The 21,249-nt window shown below is 43.7% G+C and overlaps 1 protein-coding gene across 1 annotated transcript in view; it reads left to right on the top strand.

Annotated features, from left to right (window-relative positions):
- The window catches only part of LRRC75B (leucine rich repeat containing 75B), a 29,630-nt gene extending 8,749 nt beyond the window's left edge, over positions 1-20,881 (top strand). The window contains exons 2-4 of the mRNA XM_033957263.1: positions 105-233; positions 11,339-11,451; positions 19,542-20,881. Coding sequence (XP_033813154.1) covers positions 105-233; positions 11,339-11,451; positions 19,542-20,103 — 804 coding nt within the window. The 3' untranslated portion in view covers positions 20,104-20,881. The remainder of the gene's footprint in view (positions 1-104; positions 234-11,338; positions 11,452-19,541) is intronic.
- The last annotated feature ends 368 nt before the right edge of the window (positions 20,882-21,249 follow it).

The following is a 21,249-nucleotide window of genomic DNA, read 5'->3' as shown; positions in this document are numbered from 1 at the left end:
GTGCTCCATCTTGAAGTTGTTCCGTTCCAGGTTCCGTTCATATTTTTCTGAATATGCATCATGTTTCTGGACAGTGATTCACAAGTGCTGTTTTTGTTCATCAGGATCTTGGATTGGAGGGAACATTTCTGAATGACATTCTTTACAAACATGCCACCTTCCTTAACCTTGTGGATCCTATCTCCCATGATCTGCTCATGAGCTTGGCCAGGGATCTGCAGTGTCCGAAAAAGGTGAGTTGTACAATTCAAGTTGTTTTTCATTCCTAAAACACAGGGAGCACTAAGCAGAATGATAAGGGATTCCCACCTTAATTCTGTCAGGGAATGCAGGTCACTATAATGAAGAAAAGACCTCATTACCAAATTGTGACAACAGAGATGTCAAGTTGCCTAGTTGCTGGGAGAGGCTAGGATCGTACAAGCCCTGACATTCTCAGTTTCAGAAGGAAAATTTTAGGCCCGTCCCGGATTTCCGATGCACTGTGGGACACGCAGCACTGAATAACTATTAATACCATATTGCACTGGAGATGTAAGTTCAAAACCAAGACTGGCAACAAGTCTCCTTCCTGGAACTGGCATCCTGCAGTCAACACAGTCTCCAACTGTCAGCACTATTTAACTCAAAGTTCCTGTGCTTGCAGTGATTGCAGCTGAATGCTTCAGTTTGCAAATATAATCCCCAGTCTCTCACAGTCCCGTGGGAAGTGCCCCAATCACTGGTTTAGGTAACTGGAACTAGAGATCCAAGTGGAGGGATCGTCCCCCTATAACAGATCATAAGCCATCAGTTTCCCCCCAGTCCTGCATGTTTTTCCACTGTGTATTCAGCACTACATTTGCTATAAATCTGCTGCTCTGGCCAAACCACTGAAAACTAGATCACTATTTCTATTTTTGCCTGTCCTCTATATTAGGGTGACCAGTGACTGCCTCTGTTGTGGACAGAGCTCCATTATTCTAGACCAGTGGTCTCAAACTTGCGGCCTGGGGGCCACATGCGGCCCGCCAGGTACTATTTTGAGGTCCTCGGTATGTTTATCATAATCACAAAAGTAAAATAAAATAGTTTCTTGATCATATGTCTCTTTAGCTATAAATGACAATATTATTATTAAGACTTAGCCAAAAGGAAAGATTTATAAACTATAAAGACTTTTACCTCATGCAAAATTGTCATTTAACTATTTTTTCTGAGGCCCTCCAAGTACCTACAAATCCAAAATGTGGCCCTACAAAGGGTTTGAGTTTGAAACTACTGCTCTAGACTGAGTGTAGAACAGTGTCTGTCAAACTGTGTGCCAAGGCTCAGTGGTGTGCCCTGAAGAGATTCCAGGTGTGCCGTGAGAGATTCCAGTATTTTAAAAAAAATTTTTTATTCCATACATTTGTATACACTAGAATAGATGACATGTACGTCACATACGCAAGAGTCTGTCAATGTTATGAGTGTCTGTGTGCGTAAGGATACAGCTGCTCAGACAAGCATCATTCTTTGATGTGATTGGTCCTTGAAAACAGGTAATTTTATTTTTTATGCAGTATTTATCCTAACGAGCAACAAAGCAATCAAGGCTTCTTATCTTTTTGAACTTGGATTTTCAGCTCTGATAGAAATTAAATTGAAAAAAAGAGAACGACTGCAGATGGTGGATGATGAAATGTATGTTTGCTTGTCAACTATCAAGCTGCGTTTTGAGTTAATTTGCACGCAAAAACAATCACATCCATTGCATTGATTAGCAATTCTATCTACTTTAGTTTCACTGTTGTTACAATTACCCATACTTAGCTTAAAGAACTTTACATAAGTAACTCTCAAATTTAATTTTTTGTTTGATTTGCAATTTTATCGTTTCATGAGAGACATTTGCTCCGTTTAGTGTGCCAGATCTAAAAATGTTTGGAGACACACTGGAAGAAGCTGTCCAGTACCCAGAGCAAAGACAAAAATAGGAATAATGATCTCATTTGATCCTCATCTTCTGTTATTATGATTGTCTCCAAACCCCTGGCAATGATGTTTTATGGTGTGCATTCATTCAGTTGGGCAAGCAGCAGTATTGGTGCTTCTGTGTTTATAGAGTAGGTGCAAGTTTGAATTCTCTGTGTTCTTCACAGTTGCTATCTTAAAGAGTGCTGATGAGTGAGTTCCAGAGCTTCTGAGGAAGGAGTATTTGACAAAATCTATTATAGGATTAACTTTACAAACAGAGAGTAAATTGCACTTTTTCCTCGTCTGTTTACAATGTTTTCCGGTTCAGTAAAATAGTTTAAACAGGGTTGTGTGGCGATGAGATAGATGAATTGTGGCTTGAGGTCCTTCTCTTATTACCTAATATGGAATCCCCAGTATTTACAGTCAGAGGAGAGTGATGAAGACGAGCCCGTGTAGAAAGTTACTGTGGGCAGAAGCACACGGTTAATGAATGTTCTGGCCACATGAAACAATAAGAGGCTCATGGTACTAGTTAACTCATGTGGTAGACATGCACAGCACTATATTAAAATGGATGATGATGAAGCCATTAGATAATTATCTGTAATGCACAGGAATAAACAGGGGTTTTAAAAGCAGTGTGAGACAGTGGCGCAGTAAAGGGGGTGCGGACCGCCCCAGGCACCAAGTTGGTGGGGGTGCTGGCACCTCTCCGCCCCACCCTGCCACCCTCACACCATCCCTCCCCACCATCCCGTACCTCCGTATTATCTTTGCCAGCGCGAGCAACTTCTGCCCATTGCTCGCACCAACCTGGTCAAGGGGCAAGGAAGTGACGTCAGAGGGAATCCAACGTTAGCGCGAGGAGCATGCTTGCAGAAGTCACTCAAGCTGGTAAAGATTAAGAGGTACGGAGGAGGGAGAGTGCAAGTGTGGAATGGGGGGAAGGAGCAGGGGAGCACAGAAGGAGTGAAGGCCTGGAGAAGAAGGTGCAGGGAGCGCAGGGCAGGGGGGCGCGATGGGGGGGGTACCGCGGGTGTGAGAAAATTTTCACCTGGTCCTGGGAAGCATAAAAAGGAGGGGTAATACAAGTTCTCGGGATTTAAATGCCTCACTTTTCTTTTTTCTGCAATCAGATCAGCGCTTTCAACTTTCCAGGAGACAGCACAGAAGGTAACCGCGCTGTGCACATGTCTAAACAAAAGTGAACATGTAGCATACTTCTGCACACAAGCTGGAGCATGAAAAAAGATTATGCAGCACGTGTATATGTATTATGAACGGCATCATTTTTTTATGCATGTGCATTGTTTTATATACAATAAATTCTGAGATACCATGCTTATACAATACAATACAATTTTTATTTATGTATCGCAAATACCTCAATGTAGTGCATGGCGGTTAACATAAGAATTGGAGACAATGTCCAGAATTACAATCTAAAAGCAACACAAATTAGCCCCTCTTTTACAAAACCGCGTGAGAGGTTTTTAGCGCCGGCCGGCACACTGAATGCTCTGCTTTGCTCCGACACTCATAGGAACTTTAACCAAGTAGAAGCAGTTAAGGGTAAGGGATTATTCGAGGAGGTAGTAAAAGCACCTAAGGCAGAAAGAGGAGGGCCATCTGAAAAGGCTGAAGGTGAACCAGAAATATGAGAAGGAGGTAGTGATGCAGAAAAAGAAACTCTAAGATCAGAAATTTTGGAAACAAAATACAGGTAGTCGTCGACTTACGACCACAGTCGGTTCCAACTGATAGGTTGTAAGTTGATTCAGTTGTAAGTCGGCCGATGTTAATACAGTACTGTATACAGTACCGTACTAACTATTTTTTACCCCTCCCCGCGTACCTTTTCCCTGGTGGTCCAGCGGTGTATCCTGCCTGAGCCCCTCATGCTGATGTCAGAAGCCAGCAGCGCACCCGGGCCGGCATGCGCAGGAGCGAGCTTTTAGAACTCCCACCCCGCCCTGCGCCACTGACTGAAACACTGCCATAAGTTCTCATGGGACTTGTGGTTCTTGCAGCAGTTCTAAAAGATCGCTCCTGCGCGTGCCGGCCCAGGAGCGTTGCTGGCTTCTGACATCGGCAGGAGGGGCTCAGGCAGGATACACCGCTGGACCACCAGGGAAAAAGTACGCGGGGAGGGGTAAAAAATACTGTACAGTATTGTAATTAGTATGGGCTGGGGAAACACGTCGTAAAGTCGAATGGTCGCATGTCGCATAGGTCGTAAGTCAACGACTACCTGTAGTCTGCAAGAGTTTGGGCCTTAAGAGGAGGCCCTTATGGAAAAGCATGCAGAAAAAGTCAGACTGATATTAACATGTTCTGTGGTTTAATTGGGAATTCAGAGTACAGTGGTAACTGGTGGTTACCTAGCTCCTTCTAAGCTCTCTTGTTTTGGCTGATCACACGTGTTGGGAGTCTGTGGAGCAGATTAAAATGGAAAAGATACTGAAAAGAGAAGTAGAGAACAACAGGGGAATTGGGTTGAGAGAGCCACGCTCATTGATTAATGCTATCTGAAAAATCTATTGCTGTTGGTTAGTGCTGTATTTGAACAAACCCTACCGGCTGCTGCATGCTGTGTTTGAGAATTTCCAGCCTGCATGCTGTGTTTGAGAGAGCCTCATCCATTGGTTGGTGTTCTATTTGTTTGAGAGAGCTTCACCTATTGGTTAATGTTATCTAAGCAAGCACCAGCCCCCTTCCCCCATATTTAGAGCTGTGGTTTATTATGAGAGCTCTGCCTTCTGGGTCCTGTGCTAGTTGGCACTATAGCTTGAGAAAACGTGCGAATGCAAGTACACTTGATAGTCATTACAGAGCTGAGGCTTGCTCATTAGAAACTTGGTTTGTCTAGGAAACCTGGCAAAAAGTCCTAGGAGGTTAGTATTGAAGAAAGCCTTGCCCATTGGTTGGCGCTGTAGTTGGTTTTGAGAGAACCTCATTCACTAGATGGGATTATGGTCCTTTGAGGGCATTGTTTGGTGCTGTATTTGTTAGAGACAGCTTTGCCTGTTAGCTGGTGCCTTGTTGGGAGAGCCTCAAACCCTTCCTCTTTTGGTTTGGGCTGGATCCCTTAATCTATTTATTATGCCTTTGAACTGCTCTCAGTTTGCAGCTTCAAGCATGTTGAATCTACTATCATAGGAACAAGGATCTCTAGAACTGACCATATAACACTGGGGCTGAAGCAATTGCACTGGTTACTATTGTTGTATAAAGTACAATATAAAGTGTTGTCTCTGATCCATCATGCCATGTATTTGTCTATGCCAGTTTATTATAAGCAAATCGTCTGAACAGGACTTTGAAATCTGAACACGCTATGTGGTTACCTTTTGATGTAGTGGCTAAGGCACCAGATCTTCAACTTTTTTCCATTGTGGAAGCTCAGTTATAGAATGCCCATCCTGGTCAAATTCATTTATGTGCAAACAGGGCCGGATTGACTCTTAGATGCCCTATGCACTAACAAATTTTGGTGCCCCCTTACACTTGTAATTCAAAATATTAAAACAAATAATAAGCCATAAAATAAAATTTTATTTATTGAAAATTTGAAATTAAACAAAACTTACAGTAAGAAGGAAAATAATATTTATTTCTGTATGCTTCCATTTTATTTATGGCTTAATAATTTTCTCTGACTTTTTTTTTTTTGCAAAGTCTTTGATCAGATCTTCATAATCAATCTTATGTAACACATCTGCTTCTATACATAACAGAGATAAGGCATCCAGCATTCAAAATATATAAAACGTACTTACATTTTAATAGATTAAAGAGCCAGAACTGAGTGTGCTATTGGAATAGTCATTAAGCAACTTTGAGGCTGTTTGAGGCTTTGAGACTTTTAAAGCAAGAGGAGGTTCTGAATGCACCTGCAATTAACACCAGTGACAGTTGGCAGCTAAACTAAGAACTTCTTATGAGCTAGTACCCGTCACTTGCGCTGTTTCAAACACATCTAGACTTGTTCAAAATATGTATAGCTTCCAATCTGCGAGCACAGTGTACTTTTTGCAGGATAAACATGATGGTACAACAGAGAACACTTTATAAACAGAACTTAATTTAATGAATTTAATAATTTAAATGTTAAATTCAGCTATGAGAAAGTTCTGTGGTGCCCCCTTCCCTTGATGCCCTAAGCACGTGCTTACTTTGCTTATAGGGTTAAACCAGCACTGTGTGCAAATGTCATACATTCTAAAAAAAAAAATTTGGAGATAACTTTTGGTTACGGCTTTTCTTTTAAGACTAGTCTGTTATAATTTTTGATATGAAGAGCTGTTTTATTTGATGATTTGTTATGTTTGCTATTTGGTTGTTGGTTGGTTTGTTTTATAAAATTACTAGCTGATGCCACGGCGTTGCACGGGTATTTAATTATAGCAATAACACTGTAAATGGATTCAAATAAAGATACTTTATAGTGGTGAATGAAATTATTTTTTTACAGCTTTATAAAAAGTACAATATTCAAATTATAATATGAAATATTTGACAAAATGAATACAATACAACTAACACAAAACTTGATTATAAACAACATTTTTAGTTTCACCTCCAGGAGCAAGAACATATAAATTCTTAGGTGAAGAGACCCTCAGAACATATCACCCCAGTTAGTGAGGGATCTGCATACCAAGTTTCGTTCAAATCGGTCAAGCCGTTTTAGATTTACTGTGAGAATGGCAGCTGTTTACATTTTTTCCATTGACATGAATGGGTGAAATCTGATGTTCTGTTTGTAGCTCCGCCCACGTGTGCAGGTGGGCCGCGAGACCCCCAGGACATATCACCCCAGGTAGTTGGAATTACTGTGAGAATGGCAGCTTTTTACATTTTTTCCATTGACATGAATGGGTGAAATCTGATTTTCTGTTTGTAGTTCCGCCCACGTGTGCAGGTGTGCCGCGAGACCCACAGAACATATCACCCCAGGTAGTGAGGGATCTGCATACCAAGTTTCGGTCAAATCTGTCAAGCCGTTTTTGAATTACTGTGAGAATGGCAGCTCTTTACATTTTTTCCATTAACATGAATGGGTGAAATATGATGTTCTGTTTGTAGCTCCGCCCACGTGTGCAGGTGGGCCGCAAGACCCCCAGAACATATCACCCCAGGTAGTGAGGGATCTGCATACCAAGTTTCGTTCAAATCGGTCCCACAGCTTTTTACATTTTTTCCATTGACTTGAATGGGTGAAATCTGATTTTCTGTTTGTAGCTCCGCCCACGTGTGCAGGTGGGCAGCGAGACCCCCAGAACATATCACCCCAGGTAGTGAGGGATCTGCATACCAAGTTTCGTTCAAATCGGTCCCACAGCTTTTTACATTTTTTCCATTGACGTGAATGGGTGAAATCTGATTTTCTGTTTGTAGCTGCGCCCACGTGTGCAGGTGGGCCGCGAGACCCCCAGAACATATCACCCCAGGTAGTGAGGGATCTGCATACCAATTTGCGTTCAAATCGGTCCCACAGCTTTTTACATTTTTTCCATTGATTTGAATGGGTGAAATATGATTTTCTGTTTGTAGCTCCGCCCACATTTGCAGGTGGGCCGTGAGACCCCCAGAACATATCACCCCAGGTAGTGAGGGATCTGCATACCAAGTTTCGTTCAAATCGGTCCCACAGCTTTTTACATTTTTTCCATTGACTTGAATGGGTGAAATCAGATTTTCTGTTTGTAGCTCCGCCCACATGTGCAGGTGGGCCGCGAGACCCACAGAACATATCACCCCAGGTAGTGAGGGATCAGCATAGCAAGTTTCGTTCAAATCGGGCAAGCCGTTTTTGCGTTGGCAGCTTTTTACATTTTTTCCATTGACATGAATGGGTGAAATCTGATTTTCTGTTTGTAGCTCCGCCCACGTGTGCAGGTGGGCCGTGAGACCCCCAGAACATATCACCCCAGGTAGTGAGGGATCTGCATACCAAGTTTCGTTCAAATTGGGCAAGCCGTTTTTGCGTTGGCAGCTTTTTACATTTTTTCCATTGACATGAATGGGTGAAATCTGATTTTCTGTTTGTAGCTCCGCCCACGTGTGCAGGTGGGTCGCGAGACCCCCAGAACATATCATCCCAGGTAGTGAGGGATCTGCATACCAAGTTTCGTTCAAATCGGTCAAGCCGTTTTTGCGTGATCGCGGCACATACACACATACACACACACATACATACACACATACATACCTCCGTTTTTATATACTGTATATAGATTAAGTGTGGTTATTTGGTAATCACCTAGGTTATAGGTGGTTATAAACTTTTTAAATAAATAAAAAATAGTAACATAGCAAATGTCAGCAGATAAAAGACCTGCATGATCCATCCTGTCTGCCCAAGAAGGAGGCCAGAGCAGAATCTAGCACTCTGCACAGGCTCCACGTCTTCAAGATTAAAGACGGTGTACTAATATTTAATCTCTGTCTCTCCCTATCAGTTTTGGGGCACAAACTGTAGAAGTCTGCCTGGCACTGGCCCTACCTCCCAACCATCGAAGCCCATTCCGGCCTTAAATCTAATCTGTTTTTGCCTTTTAAGAGACCCTGAAGGGACGGCCTGGCATTGCTCTTGCTTCCAAACCTCGGAAGCTGCTGTGATGGGGCCATTTAAGTTTTGCATTAATCAGATTCCATCCTTTTCCTATACAGTGATCCTCTGTGGTTTTCAGTTATCAGGGCTTTATCAGGCTTCTGATCATTTTATACACTATAGGCTTGCATAGAAGAAAGGTGTTTGTTAATAGGATAAGCACTCTATGTATTATCAGCTGCTTGGGTTCTGCATGTTGACTGTGCTCTTTGGTTAGGATTTATATACACTTCTCCTTCCAAATCCGCAGGTTTAGTACCCGTGAATTCGGTTATTCGCAATTTTTTTGCTTGCACCTCCTCCTAGTTTTTAAAGGCTGAATCACTGCATCCCGGACCTCCCTAGACCTTACCTGGTGGTCTAGCGATCATCCTACGCTCCTGCCCCGTGCTGAACTGTCATCAAAAATGGCTACCATGAGTTCCCGTGGTCTCATGAGGCTACAACGAGAACTCACAGCAGCCATTTTTGTTGACAGCTCTGCAAGGATCCGGAGTGTAGGAAGATCGCTCCTGCCCCGCATCACCGCTAGACCACCAGGTAAGGTCTGGGGAGGTCTGGGACGCAGGAGGGAGGCGGGGGTGGGTCAGAGTCGACCCTAAAAGTTATCCATATTCATAGACCGGCTCTGCCCCTAACCCTCGCGGATCCTGAGGGAGAAGTGTACTATATCAGTGTCTAGCAATCTTTCTCGAGCTGTGGCACACACTAAACCTAGTGTCCACGGCTCGAGACACCCGAAAGTGCGTGATGTTGCCATGATGATGTCACATGTACGCGTTGTGACAAACCCAAGTCCGTTTCGGGTTTTGTTTATGACAAACCCAAGTCCAGTCCGGGTTTTGCCACAGGGATAAAGAGGAAATACCCTATACCCCTATGCAAGAGAGCTGACCAAGTAGAATCACACACCACAGAGTTAGCTGACTACTGCTTAGGCACTGAAGGGAAGTCAGAAGAGGCAGGGCAGGAAAAGTTGAAGCAGGGAACCTGCGCACAGTTTAAACCTGTCCCTAAACCTGCTAGAAGATTACTGCCATTCCAGCAGCCTATTCATGCAAGAGTCAAGGCTGGAAAGGAACCTGCACTTAGCCAGATGGAACAAGCCTTCCCCCACCTAGGCTGAGTGGGAGTTTCTCTCCACAGCTTAAAACGAGGCAGTGCAGAACACTAGGGGGGCAAGCAGAGTGGAGGCAAATGGGAGAAAGTAAGCCTGGAGAGAGCCAACCACTCTCTCTTCACCAGGAGGAGGCTGGAGACACAGACTGGCAGATGGTGGACGCAGAGGAGCTTGCTTCTGCCTCTGAGAGCTGGGAAGGAACCCCAGGGGAAGCCATGGATACACAAGAGAGTCTGGTAGGACCGGAGAGTTTTCCCATGGATATTGAAATGCAGTGAGAGATATGTGCAGTACCTTTGCCCACAATCACTGAGCCTCCAGAGAAGATAGAGTTTTGTTTGAAGGGGAGTTGTCTCTCAGTTTATTGGGAACTTTAAGTTTGTGCCTGAGAGCTTTATTTCAAGGCTAACAAATGTTTGGAAGCATTTTCCTGGTAGCTGATAGGCTGAGCCAAGTCTGTTCCTCCCCCTCAGCTGTGCATAATTAATCAGAGCAACGTCTCAGCAGAGAAATGTTCTGAGAGCCCTGCACGTTCCCAGAGGCAAGGCTATCCACACAGGAAACTTCTCCACCGACTTGGTTGTGCTAAAGGTGCCTTGCAAAACCTGTGCATGTGAGGGTTATGCCTCTTTGCAAAACAACAGTGTGTTTGGGAAAACGTTGGGCTAGAGGTAAACCAGGAGACCTGCTTGCCTGTTTTTCTGTTGCTCATTTTGTTTGGAGCTTGTTTTTCTTTTCCTGGGCTTTACATGCCCATGAACTGGCACAGCTGCTGAAGCATAAGCTACTTAGTAAATGTTCCTTAAATGATGTGCTTACACTACCTGCCCTGGTGAAGAGGACTGTGTAGCAGAAGACTGAGAAAGTCCAGAGGCAGGGGACTGAATGTTAAGGCTGTACTTACCAAAACCTGGACACTGGATTAGAGGGTTTTGCCTCTGAGTAAGCAGCTTGTGTTTGCCAAAGGTGAATGATTATTTGTTTTGAAACTGCTGAGCTGAAGCCTGTTCTTTTACTTGCTGAAACCAGTGACCATAATAAAACCTTGATTTAATGCATTCTGACTTGGACTCTTCCCTTGCATGCCCTTATTAGGCTAATAAGAAGCCAGGCAAAGTCCTGAAGGGTCCCTTAGTGGTAAGGGACACGCGGGGCCAGAGAACTGTGTCACGATCCCGGGGCTCACAGCACCGCTCCAGAGCGCGGGTGTGACAGCGTAAAGGCCCCATCAAACAGGCCTTGTACCAGCAGTGAGGGGTGCCAGCAAGGAAAAGGACCAGAGAGAAGGAGAGCACTGCCGCTGGCTGATTGCCTACAGGATGTGCCTCTCGCGGCGAGAGGCACATCCTGTAGGCAATCAGCCATTGCCATCGCCTCTCCTTCTCCCCAATGTGTCGCAGTACACCTGAAATCTCAGGAGGCACACAGTTTGTGATACACTGTACTATATTATACAGTACAGAGTCACAAATGTGGCACCTATCTCCATACCCCTCCCTATCTTGCTCTGTTTATCTTCAGTGTTTTTTTCTTCCATCTTCCTCTCTTCTCTTGTATCTGTACTTTGTTCCACCCTATTTTTGTTCTAGCTATAGTCAAGAGCTCTTGTCCTCATGCTATAGCAGTCAGAACCTTGTTCTCACATGTGTGTTTGGTTACAGGAATATGACCCTTTGAAGTCCACCGACCGGATCTGCAGACAACTCATCTACCATCTGACTCCCCACTCCAAGTGGCAACGACATAATATGCCCAGGAGGAAGTGCCAGGCCTGGTAAATGTGAGAGGATGCAGATGAGGGTGGGGGTGAGAGCAGAAGAAAGGAAGCTAGGGTCCTCATCGTGTCATAAAAACATAAAATCAAAATCAGCCATGGAATTCAATGTTAAACAACAGCAGATCACTCTAAAGAAATGTTTTGAACAAAATCATATATGAATATATTTTAAAATGATGGCGGAGACATCAGAGACTTCTTTCATAAGGCATCTCAGTCTCTTGCTCACTACTACCCCTGATTTGTGTGTGCAACTTAATTGGTTAACAAACCAATCAGCACCAGTGATTACCAATTAACAAACAATTATAGGACTAATTGTCACCAATTAGAATTTATGCACACAGCTTTCTAAGCGTATTCTATAAAGTGGTGTGCAGAAATTCTAGTGTATGGATCTCAAAAGGGGGCGTGGCCAGGGTGGAGCATGGGTGGGTTATGGGCGTTTCTAAAAAGGCACCCTATTTTAGAATAAGCCCAATGCACATGAAACTTAGGTGTAGGTATTTAGGCCTGGTTTTTATTGCACCTAAATGTTGGTCAAACAGACAGTCACTATGCAGTATTCTATAAACCACGCTAAACTCTGGAGATGGTTTATAGACTAGTGCTAAGTGCCAAATTTTTTAGGTGACATATATAGAATTTACTCCAAAGTCCCATATGTCTGTTAAAACTCTTTCTTTTCAAACTAATGCTGGGTTTTACTAAACCACGGAAGAGCTTCTTATTACGGTCTGATGAGGTAAATGCTCCGACGCTTATAGGAATTGAATGAGCGGCAGGACATTTACCTCACTGGTCTGCGGTAAGAAACTCTTCCACGGTTTAATCAAAGGAGCTTTAAAAGAATAGTAGAGGGCCTCTGCTGTATTTTTGTTATGCTGGTCCTGGTTGATATTGAGACTAAATTTAGAACAGCTTAGCTTAGCCACTGAATATTGCCAGCACCCACATTCAAAGCCATTTACATACAGGTACTCAAGCATTTTCCCCTATCTGTTCAGTGGGCTCACAATCTATGTAAAATGTACCTGGGGCAATGGGGGGGGATTAAGTGACTTGCCCAGGGTCACAAGGAGCAGCATGGGGTTTGAACCCACAATGTCAGGGTGCTGAGGTGTAGCTTTAACCACTACACCACACTCTTCTCTGCATTTAACTGCTGGTTCCTCCCCAATGCCTGGGGTTGCCAGATTTTTGCTAAAAAAGAGGATGCATGGCCCTATTTCATTCCACCCACAGCCCTGCCTCATTCTGTCCCCCTACCCCGATCCCACACAAACCTGGTCTCTTAGGGGCTGCGTCTGGAGGGCATCTGCGCATGCATGGATGCGACATGATGACATCGCATGCATGTGTGTGCATGCGTATGACATCACCACATCACATCCTTGCATATGCGGATGCCCTCAAGACGCCCTGATCGCGACGCTTTTCAAAACCCAGACAAAGTGCCGGGTTTTGAAAAACCATCCAGATGCCTGGACAGTCTTCTAAAACAGCAGTTCTCAACCCTGTCCTGGAAGACCTCCAGCCACTCATTCATATTCATTAGGGATAGCCCTAATGAATATGAATGGGGCAGATTTGCATGCCTGTCACTTCCATTATATGCAAATCTTTCTCATGCATATTCATTAGGGCTATCCCGAAAACTCAAGTGGCTGGTGGGCCTCCAGGACAGGGTTGGGAACCACTGCTCTAAAAAGAGGACATGTATGGGTAAATCCGGACCTCTGGTAACTCTACCAATGCTGCTCCTGACGTACCCACTTTTTTGTGGGCTGGTCAGAGCCAGTATTCAGCAGCACTGCCCAGTTAATATCAGTGGTTAAGTGGCCCTGAGCAATTTAGAGAATGCACAGATGTAACAGTGTTTCTAGGTAGCTTTTTTGGAAGTCTGTTCTTCACTTCTTTTTTTTTTAATAATTCTTATTTCCTTTTTCCTATATACGTTCCTGGGTTTATGCCCCTATTATCATGGACTAACATAAGGCCATTGCTATATCATTTCCTTATGATTGCTGTATTTATTCTTTTGGCTTTATCTTGATTGCACTTTGCTTTAACAAGTTATGTTCTAGTGAGAATTGTAAAGTCAGTAGAAATAAAGATAAATACGGAATGAGCTATGGGAAATAGATCAAATTTTTGAATACACCGTCAAAAGTGCGGAGGACAACGGCACGCCGACAATCCTGTGCCAGCATTTGAGCGCAGGACAAATGCACGCTGCTGCTTCCGCCTCTTTGAGGCCTTCTGTTTTTTATGCTCTGAAGGGGCTTTTTATGCTCTGAAGGGAACCCCCCAACTACAATTAGAATTCCTTGCGCTCCCGTTGGGTGGGGGATTGGGGGGGAGGAAAAAAACCCCAGTACACTAAAAACTCCCATTTTCCTTCCCGTTTTCGGTTTTCGGGACTTTTCAGTGTTTCCCCCCACACCTCCCCCAACAGGAGCACAAGGAGTTCAAAGTGTAGTAGGGGTTTCCCCCACACCTCCCCTTAGAGCACAAAAGGGAAGGCCTCAAGGCGGTGGAAGCGGTGGCGCACATTTGTCCTGTGCTGAAATGTCAGCACGCCTTTGTCTTCCCCAGGTTGTTGTTTTTTTTTAAATATATGTTTATTAGAGGAGCAGTGCACAGAAGAAATGTACAACAGCCAAGCAGTAAGCAACAAAGGGCAAAAACCAGCAATAACAGTAAACAGTACTACCAGGCAGATGAGCTAACATAAGATCTACCAAGCAAAGTCCAATTTTTAATACAGAACCCCCCCTCCACAACCCCCAACCCTCCCCCCAAACCCCTGCGTCCAAGGATTCCGACCTGCTCTAGAAAGAACTCCAACAGTCCAAATAAGCCAGCGACTTCCAACCAGTGGCATCCTTCCTACGTTGTCGATCCCAAGTCGCCATTTGGGACATGCTGGACCGCCACTGTTGGACCATAGGGCGCACTTCTCCCACCCAATGTTGCAGGATAAGTTTTTTAGTAAGCCCCAGAGCTATCAACACAAAGCGCCGAGAAGGCTCCTTAAGACCAGCCTCTACTAGGGGACCCATGACACCAAGCAGCATAGTCCAGTAAGACCATTCCACAGACTGTCCCAGAACATCCTCCACCACCCGGAGCACCTGCACCCACAAAGGTCCCACAAAAGAGCATTCTAAGAAATGATGCACTAGCGTGCCCCAGAGAGCCGGACAGCGAGAGCAGAAAGCATCTGGCAACAGATCCATGGTACTCCCCTTGCAACGTGTAATGTAGGCCTTATGTAAGATATTAAGAAGGATCTCAAGCAAGGCCACATTAGGGGAGGCCCCAGCACATTCCACAAAGCACAGGGCCAACTCTGCAGCAGTAACTGTCTCTCCCAACTCAGAACTCCAAGCCTCAGCCATCAAGTCCAAAACCTGTGTAGGCTTCCAGGACCTTCCTATCTTGTACCAATCCGATAGTGTGTTAAACTCAAGAGAGACGGAAAGAAAGACCTGATCCAATGGGGAAAAAGTGGGCACCGGCCCACCCGACGTGCGGAGCGACAAGCAGTAATTACAAAGCTGTAGATAGGCCAATATCGACCCCTCACTCCACGTCCAATGATCCTGGCAAGACTAGAAACTGGGAATCAAGACCGGCGAGCTCTCAAAAAAAAGGCGTGCAAGCCAGCGGGGAATTTAGGGTTGACCACAAACTCCATAAAGGGTGAGGGGCCCTTCGTGCCCCCACCACCACCACCACCAGCACCATGCACTACGCAGGGGTCAAAGCATAGAGGCATAAGCCCCTGCACCACTCCACAAAACATTAAAAACCGATACCGGAGCAGCCAATAATTGCCAAAACCCTGTCAGAACAAACTTAGATGCGCCAGAGTACACCTCATGCACCCATCGTAGCAGAGCAGCCGCATTATATAGACGTAGGTCAGGAAGATTTACTCCCCCCCCCCCCCGCAAGCATGCTCTCTAACCAGCTTATGATACCAAATTCTTGCCCGCGGGGAGTGCCAAATGAAAGAGGAGATAATACCCATATATACCTGCACATCCGCTTGTTTAACCCAGAGGGGTGCCATTTGCAGGGGATAGAGCAATTTGGGTAAGAGGACCATCTTAATAAGAGCAATACGACCGAGAAACGAAATCGGGAAGTCCATCCACCGCCAGCATAAAGCTCAAATAGCGTCTAATTTGTCCACGTTTTTCCGATATACCACCTGGGGATCTGCATGCAAACAGACCCCCAAATACTTAAGCGTACCCTGAGACCTGTCCTCCGCAGTTTTGACACATCACAGGTACTTATGACCCAGATTGGTTACTTTTTAAGGCAAGATGCTGGGCTCGATGGACCTTAGTTTGACTTAGCATGGCTATTCTTATGTTCTCAATGCTTGAGCACACTCAAGTGCAGACTTAGGGACTCATTTTCAAAACAGAAAGATATCTAGAAAACAGCACGAAGTGGCACTTGGAATTTTTAATTGTCAAAACTTCCAAGTGCTGATTTTCAAAACAGACATTTTAGACATCTTACAGGTAATTTTCTCTCCAGTACAGCTAAATATTAAGGGGACTTGTTAGAAGCATATTGTGGGTGGGATTAGGGCGGTCTTAGGACTTGGACATCTTGCAGAGTTAATGAAACCTTTTTGAAGACGTCCAGGGCGTCATTTAGATGTTCAGAGTTTTAAAAGCGCATAAAGACCAAAAAGGTACCCAAACAGACCAGATGACCGCTTGATGCATGAAGGTGTGACCCCCCCCCACACACACACACACTTTCTCAGTGGTCACTGACCCCCCTCCCACCTCTGAAAGATGTGAAACAGTACATACCAGCCTCTATAACAGCTACAGATATTATAGGAAATCCTAGTAGAGCAGCAACCAGGTGTCTGGAGTAGCCTGGTGGGCGATGTAGTGAAACTGTAAACACAGAGAATGAAGTCTCAATGCTGTTACAATTGTGGTAGTCAAGAGTACTTGATCTGGAGATCTTTGTTTTCTCTTGTTTGTGTTCATTGGGCGATGTAGTGAATCATAGAGAGGGGAATTCAGGCCCATATCCTACCCTACCCACTACATTTATGTAGAAAGTGTGAGGCCACCAAAACTTACCCAAGACCTACTGTAGTGCCGTATAGGTGACACCTGCAGCCATAAGGGCTATTGGGGTGGTAGACAGGTGGGTCTAGTAGATTTGGGGAGAATTTTGGAAGGCTCACCATACACTAAAGGGGGTTATGGTGAAATGTGTACCTGGAACCCTTTATGTGAAGTTCACAGCAGTGTCTCTGAGGTGCTTTACTGCTCTTTTGGCATGTCTGTGTGGCAGTGCCCCTAAGGTACCCCACTGCTCTGTTGGCATGTTTGTATACTAAACTAAACTAAACTAAACCTTAAGTTTATATACCGCATCATCTCCACGGAAGTAGAGCTCGGCACGGTTTACAAGAACTTAAAAAAATGAGAAAGGGAAAAAAAGGAGGATACAAGATGGCGGACGCTATGTAGCTGTGCTCGGCAGGCTTAGCGTTTTTTCTTCAAATTAATACTTCAACCAGATACTGTACTTACTTGTCGGAATGCCTCATGCAAAGAGGAAGGGGAGTGTGAGAGCGGGTCTTTTGCCGCTGCTCACATCGTCTCCAGCCCAGCAGTCAATTCAGCGGTTTTTGCAGCCGCTGAGCCCAGCCGACGCCCAGATGTCCCCGCGGCGGGAGAGTTCCGCGTCGGACCCGAGTGAGGGAGCACTCGGGTCTTTGGACTTGTTGACATCGTTGTCTCCACCGCATCTCTCTGCGCCCCCATGTCCAGCAGAGGCGCAGAGTGACGAGCTTGGCCCCGAGGGAGAGGAGTTGGAGACCCCGGAGCAGGCAATGGGAGGAGCTACAGCCCTAGCTGGAACGCTGGGAGGAAGGGCTGCTGAAGGAGAAGGAGCACCAACAAGCACCCCAGCAGTGACACTGGAAATACTTTTGGAGGCTATCAAGAGAATGGATGTGAAGGTGGAGAAGACTGCCTCAGATGTTGAGGTAATGGTTAAGAAAATGGATAACTTTTCTGAAAGTTTGCTAAAAGTTAAGCAAGAATGCATGGATAAAATACAAATTGAGTCAGCTTCACTGAAAAACTCAATTACCACCATTGTTAAAGAACAAAATTCTACAGCCCGTAAAATAGAAATGATTGAGAACTTTAACAGAAGATTGAACTTGAGAATTCTAAATTGCCCAAGGATTTCGGCAATATCACCTATTGAGATTTTTAAAAAATTTTTGGTAGAATGTTTGAACTATCCGCAAGATCAGATTCCGCCCTTAAACAAAGTGTACTTCTTACCTACTTCAAAAAGAAATTTAGATATACCTAAGGGTGAGAATTTGGCTACTGATAAAGATCTGCAAAATCTTACGGCAATATTAGAGGAATCATCTATGGAAGTTAAAGAAAGAGGAACTTTAATTGTTAACTTTATCTTTGAACAAGATCTTAACGCAGTTATGAGGTTATTCTTTAAAAAGTCTGGATCACTTTTTTGTGGTCAACGTTTATGGTTATATCATGATGTAACTAGAATAACCCAGGAAAGAAGGAAAATGTTTTTGGGCATGAGAGAAGAGACAAGGAAGCTAGGTGCTACTTTTTTGCTAGCTTATCCATGCAAATGTGTCATTAAGTTTAAGGGCCTGAAATATGTGTATTTTACACCAGATCATCTACGTTCCTTTTTAGATCTCAAAGGTTTATCTAGTGGAGGGAATGTAGCTTAAAGGAAATGCTGGGTTCTAGCGTTTAAGTCTTTACTTTTATTTCTTTGTTGTATCATTGTAATATTACTCCTATAATATCTTTGTTTTCTTTTCCTCCTTCTAATTGAGGTCTAAGGAAGAGTTAAGTTTCATACATATTTATTTTAAAGACTGCAATGTTTAATGATGTTTTTCTTTTGGAACATGATTCTGTATTTCTAAATCAAGTAGTTATACTTGTAAAGTATGTTAAATTCAATAAAAATAAAGTTAAAAAAAAAAAAAAAAAAAAAAAAAATGAGAAAGGATAGGAAAAGGTTTACATAAGTTTATAAATAGAGTGGAAAAGTATAGCCAGTCTATTAAAATGCTGGCCCCTCCAATATCCAAATTGGCTTGTTTTGGACATTTTGCATTTTAATGTTTTGATTTTCAAAAATGGCCAAAACAGATAGATTCCTAAAGGCCGGAACATCTTGACATGGAAAAGAGACAACTCAGGGGAGACATGATTGAGGAAAATACTAAGTAAAGTGGAATATACTGAGTAGAGTGAAAAGGGTAGATGTGAATTGCTTGTTTACTCTGTCCAAAAATACTAGAACTAGGAGGCATGTGATGAAGCTAATAAGTAGTAGATTTAAAACAAACCAGAGAAAATATTTCTTCACACAAATGTGGTGGAATCAGTTAGCTTAGCAGGGTTTAAAAAAGAATTGAATAATTTCATAAAAGAGAAGTCCATAGGCCATTTTTTAAATGGCTTGGGGAAATCCACTGCTGATTCCTAGGATAAACAGCATAAAATATGTTATACTACTTGGAATCTAGCTAAGTACTTGGGCCCTGGGTTGGCCACTGCTGGAAACAGGATGCTGGGCTTGATTGGCCGTCGATCTGTCCCAGTATGACAATTCTTATTTTCTTATGTTAGAGAATGTGGTGAAAGCAGTTAGCTTAGCGGGGTTTAAAAAAGGTTTAATTTCCTAAGAAAGAAGTCTATAAACCATTATTAAGATGGACTTGGGAAAATCCATTGCTTATTCCTAGGATAAGCAACATATAATCTGTCTGGCCACTGTTGGAAACAAGATACTGGGCTTGAAGGACTTTTGTTCTGTTCCAATATGGCAACTCTTATATTCTTATGTTATGTATGTTCTAAGTAGGCTTTCACATAATATGGTAAAGAAAGGGGTCTTGGTCTATCCTGTGCTGAGCCAGAAACATATTAACTATTAAAAAGCCCAAGATTCAGCTTTGTTAAGAAAAATGATGTGCATTTGTTCACTCTTTAATGATTCTCCTGCTTTTTCCTCCTCTTTAGTTTAAAGACCATTCTGCAGAAGAAGTCATGCAATGACACTGTGGATCTATCAGGAATACCTCTGTCTGTCAGAGATATCCAGAGGGTAGCGTATTACTTGCAAAGTAATGGAGACAGCCTTACCACAGTTGACCTGAGCTTTACAGAGCTGACTGATGAGACTCTTAGCCTGTTAGTGCCCTTCCTAGGATCACTGCCCCAGCTCACCCACCTGGCACTCAATGGCAACCGTTTGACCAGAGCAACTGTGAAGGAGCTGACAGATGTGATGAAAGATGCTAACAGATTCCAGTCCTTAGCTTGGATCGACCTTGGCAACAATGTGAATGTCTTCTCTATGCCACAGCCCCTGCTGGTGAGACTACGTAGACGACTCTGCCAACAGACCATGCTCCCGATTATCCATGAAACTCTAGATGCTGAACTTTCTGGACGTGAACAAATCCAATTCCAGGAGGAAGGTGAAGGAGAAGGGGAGGGGGAGGGAGGACAAGATCTTCTACCAGGGACAGCAGACTGGAGCACACCATCTGCTTCTGCTCTACAGGGCTACCAGAGGTGAAAGGGTGCAGTGGATCAGTGAAGTTTTACATAACCAGAACTTTAAAAAAAAAAAAAAAAAAAAGTGTCAGCTTTACAAGCCCTTTGAGACACTTTTTATCTTCTCAATGTAACATTTACTAAGTGGAAGGGTTCAGGGTACATAGTTCTGTCACTAGTCACACTGCACCTACCATCACACTGGAGGACTCCAATGAAGAAACTCATTCCAACAGGTTGCAAGAAGGTCCCTGAGAACTACATCACATGCTTGCTTTTCCTTATGAAGCCCAGTCTGGAATGACTCATCTCTCAACTGAGCCTGCCTTTTCTTTAAACATGTGCATTTGGATTAATCTCCAAAGTACAGAACTGAAAACAAAGCAGAGAGGCTGCACAGACATATGTAGCCAGAAGCACCCTGTAGGGGAAGGCAGATTCTTGGGGGTTAGTGTGATACATAATAAAAACATTTGCTGTTGTATAAATGCATTATTTCACCTCTCTTTCACTCTAAGACATACTTCAAAATTAGGCAGCTTCACCCTGCTCTCTCAGACATTTCCTGCTTTAACAGTGTGTGTTTATTTTCAAGAGTAGAGAGGAGAAAGGTGAGGTTTTTCATATGTAATGTTCATAACTCAGTTTTTACCTAATAAATTTCCAGGAAAACTTAATGACTTCAAGATCAGTAAAATTGTTTCAGCACAAGAATTTTTAAAACTGTGTTAAGATGGCATTTGCAATTTTTAATAACAAGGGGAAAGTTTTATCTGCCCCTGGGAAATTCCCAAACTGCAGTATAGCATTTGTGAGTCAAGATCCTGTCATGGAAACAGCATTCACTTCCCTCTAAGTTCACTGTATGTAACTCATGGAGACAGAATGATAAAGATATTTCCTCCAAGTTCACTGAATGTGTCTCATGTGTGCACACAAAGGTAAAGAGAGGACAACTCTGTAAAGCTCAGGTCAGCTGTGGGTCCTAGCTGATATTCTGTGCTGGGAACCCACATAGCTAACTGGCCTATTTAGGCCAGCTGTTCTAACTTGGCCAGGTTAGCTCTGCGGGTCCTGGCACTATGGAGAATGATACAGTGACAGAATTTGTCCCCATCCCATGGCATTCTTTAAAGTATATCTCAACCTCAGTCCTTCTACACCTGCA

The sequence above is a fragment of the Geotrypetes seraphini genome, chromosome 8, assembly GCF_902459505.1.
Source record: "Geotrypetes seraphini chromosome 8, aGeoSer1.1, whole genome shotgun sequence".
Classification (NCBI taxonomy): Eukaryota; Metazoa; Chordata; class Amphibia; order Gymnophiona; family Dermophiidae; genus Geotrypetes; species Geotrypetes seraphini.
Note: the sequence above shows the minus strand (reverse complement) of the source record. Positions and strands in the feature narration are given on the sequence as shown.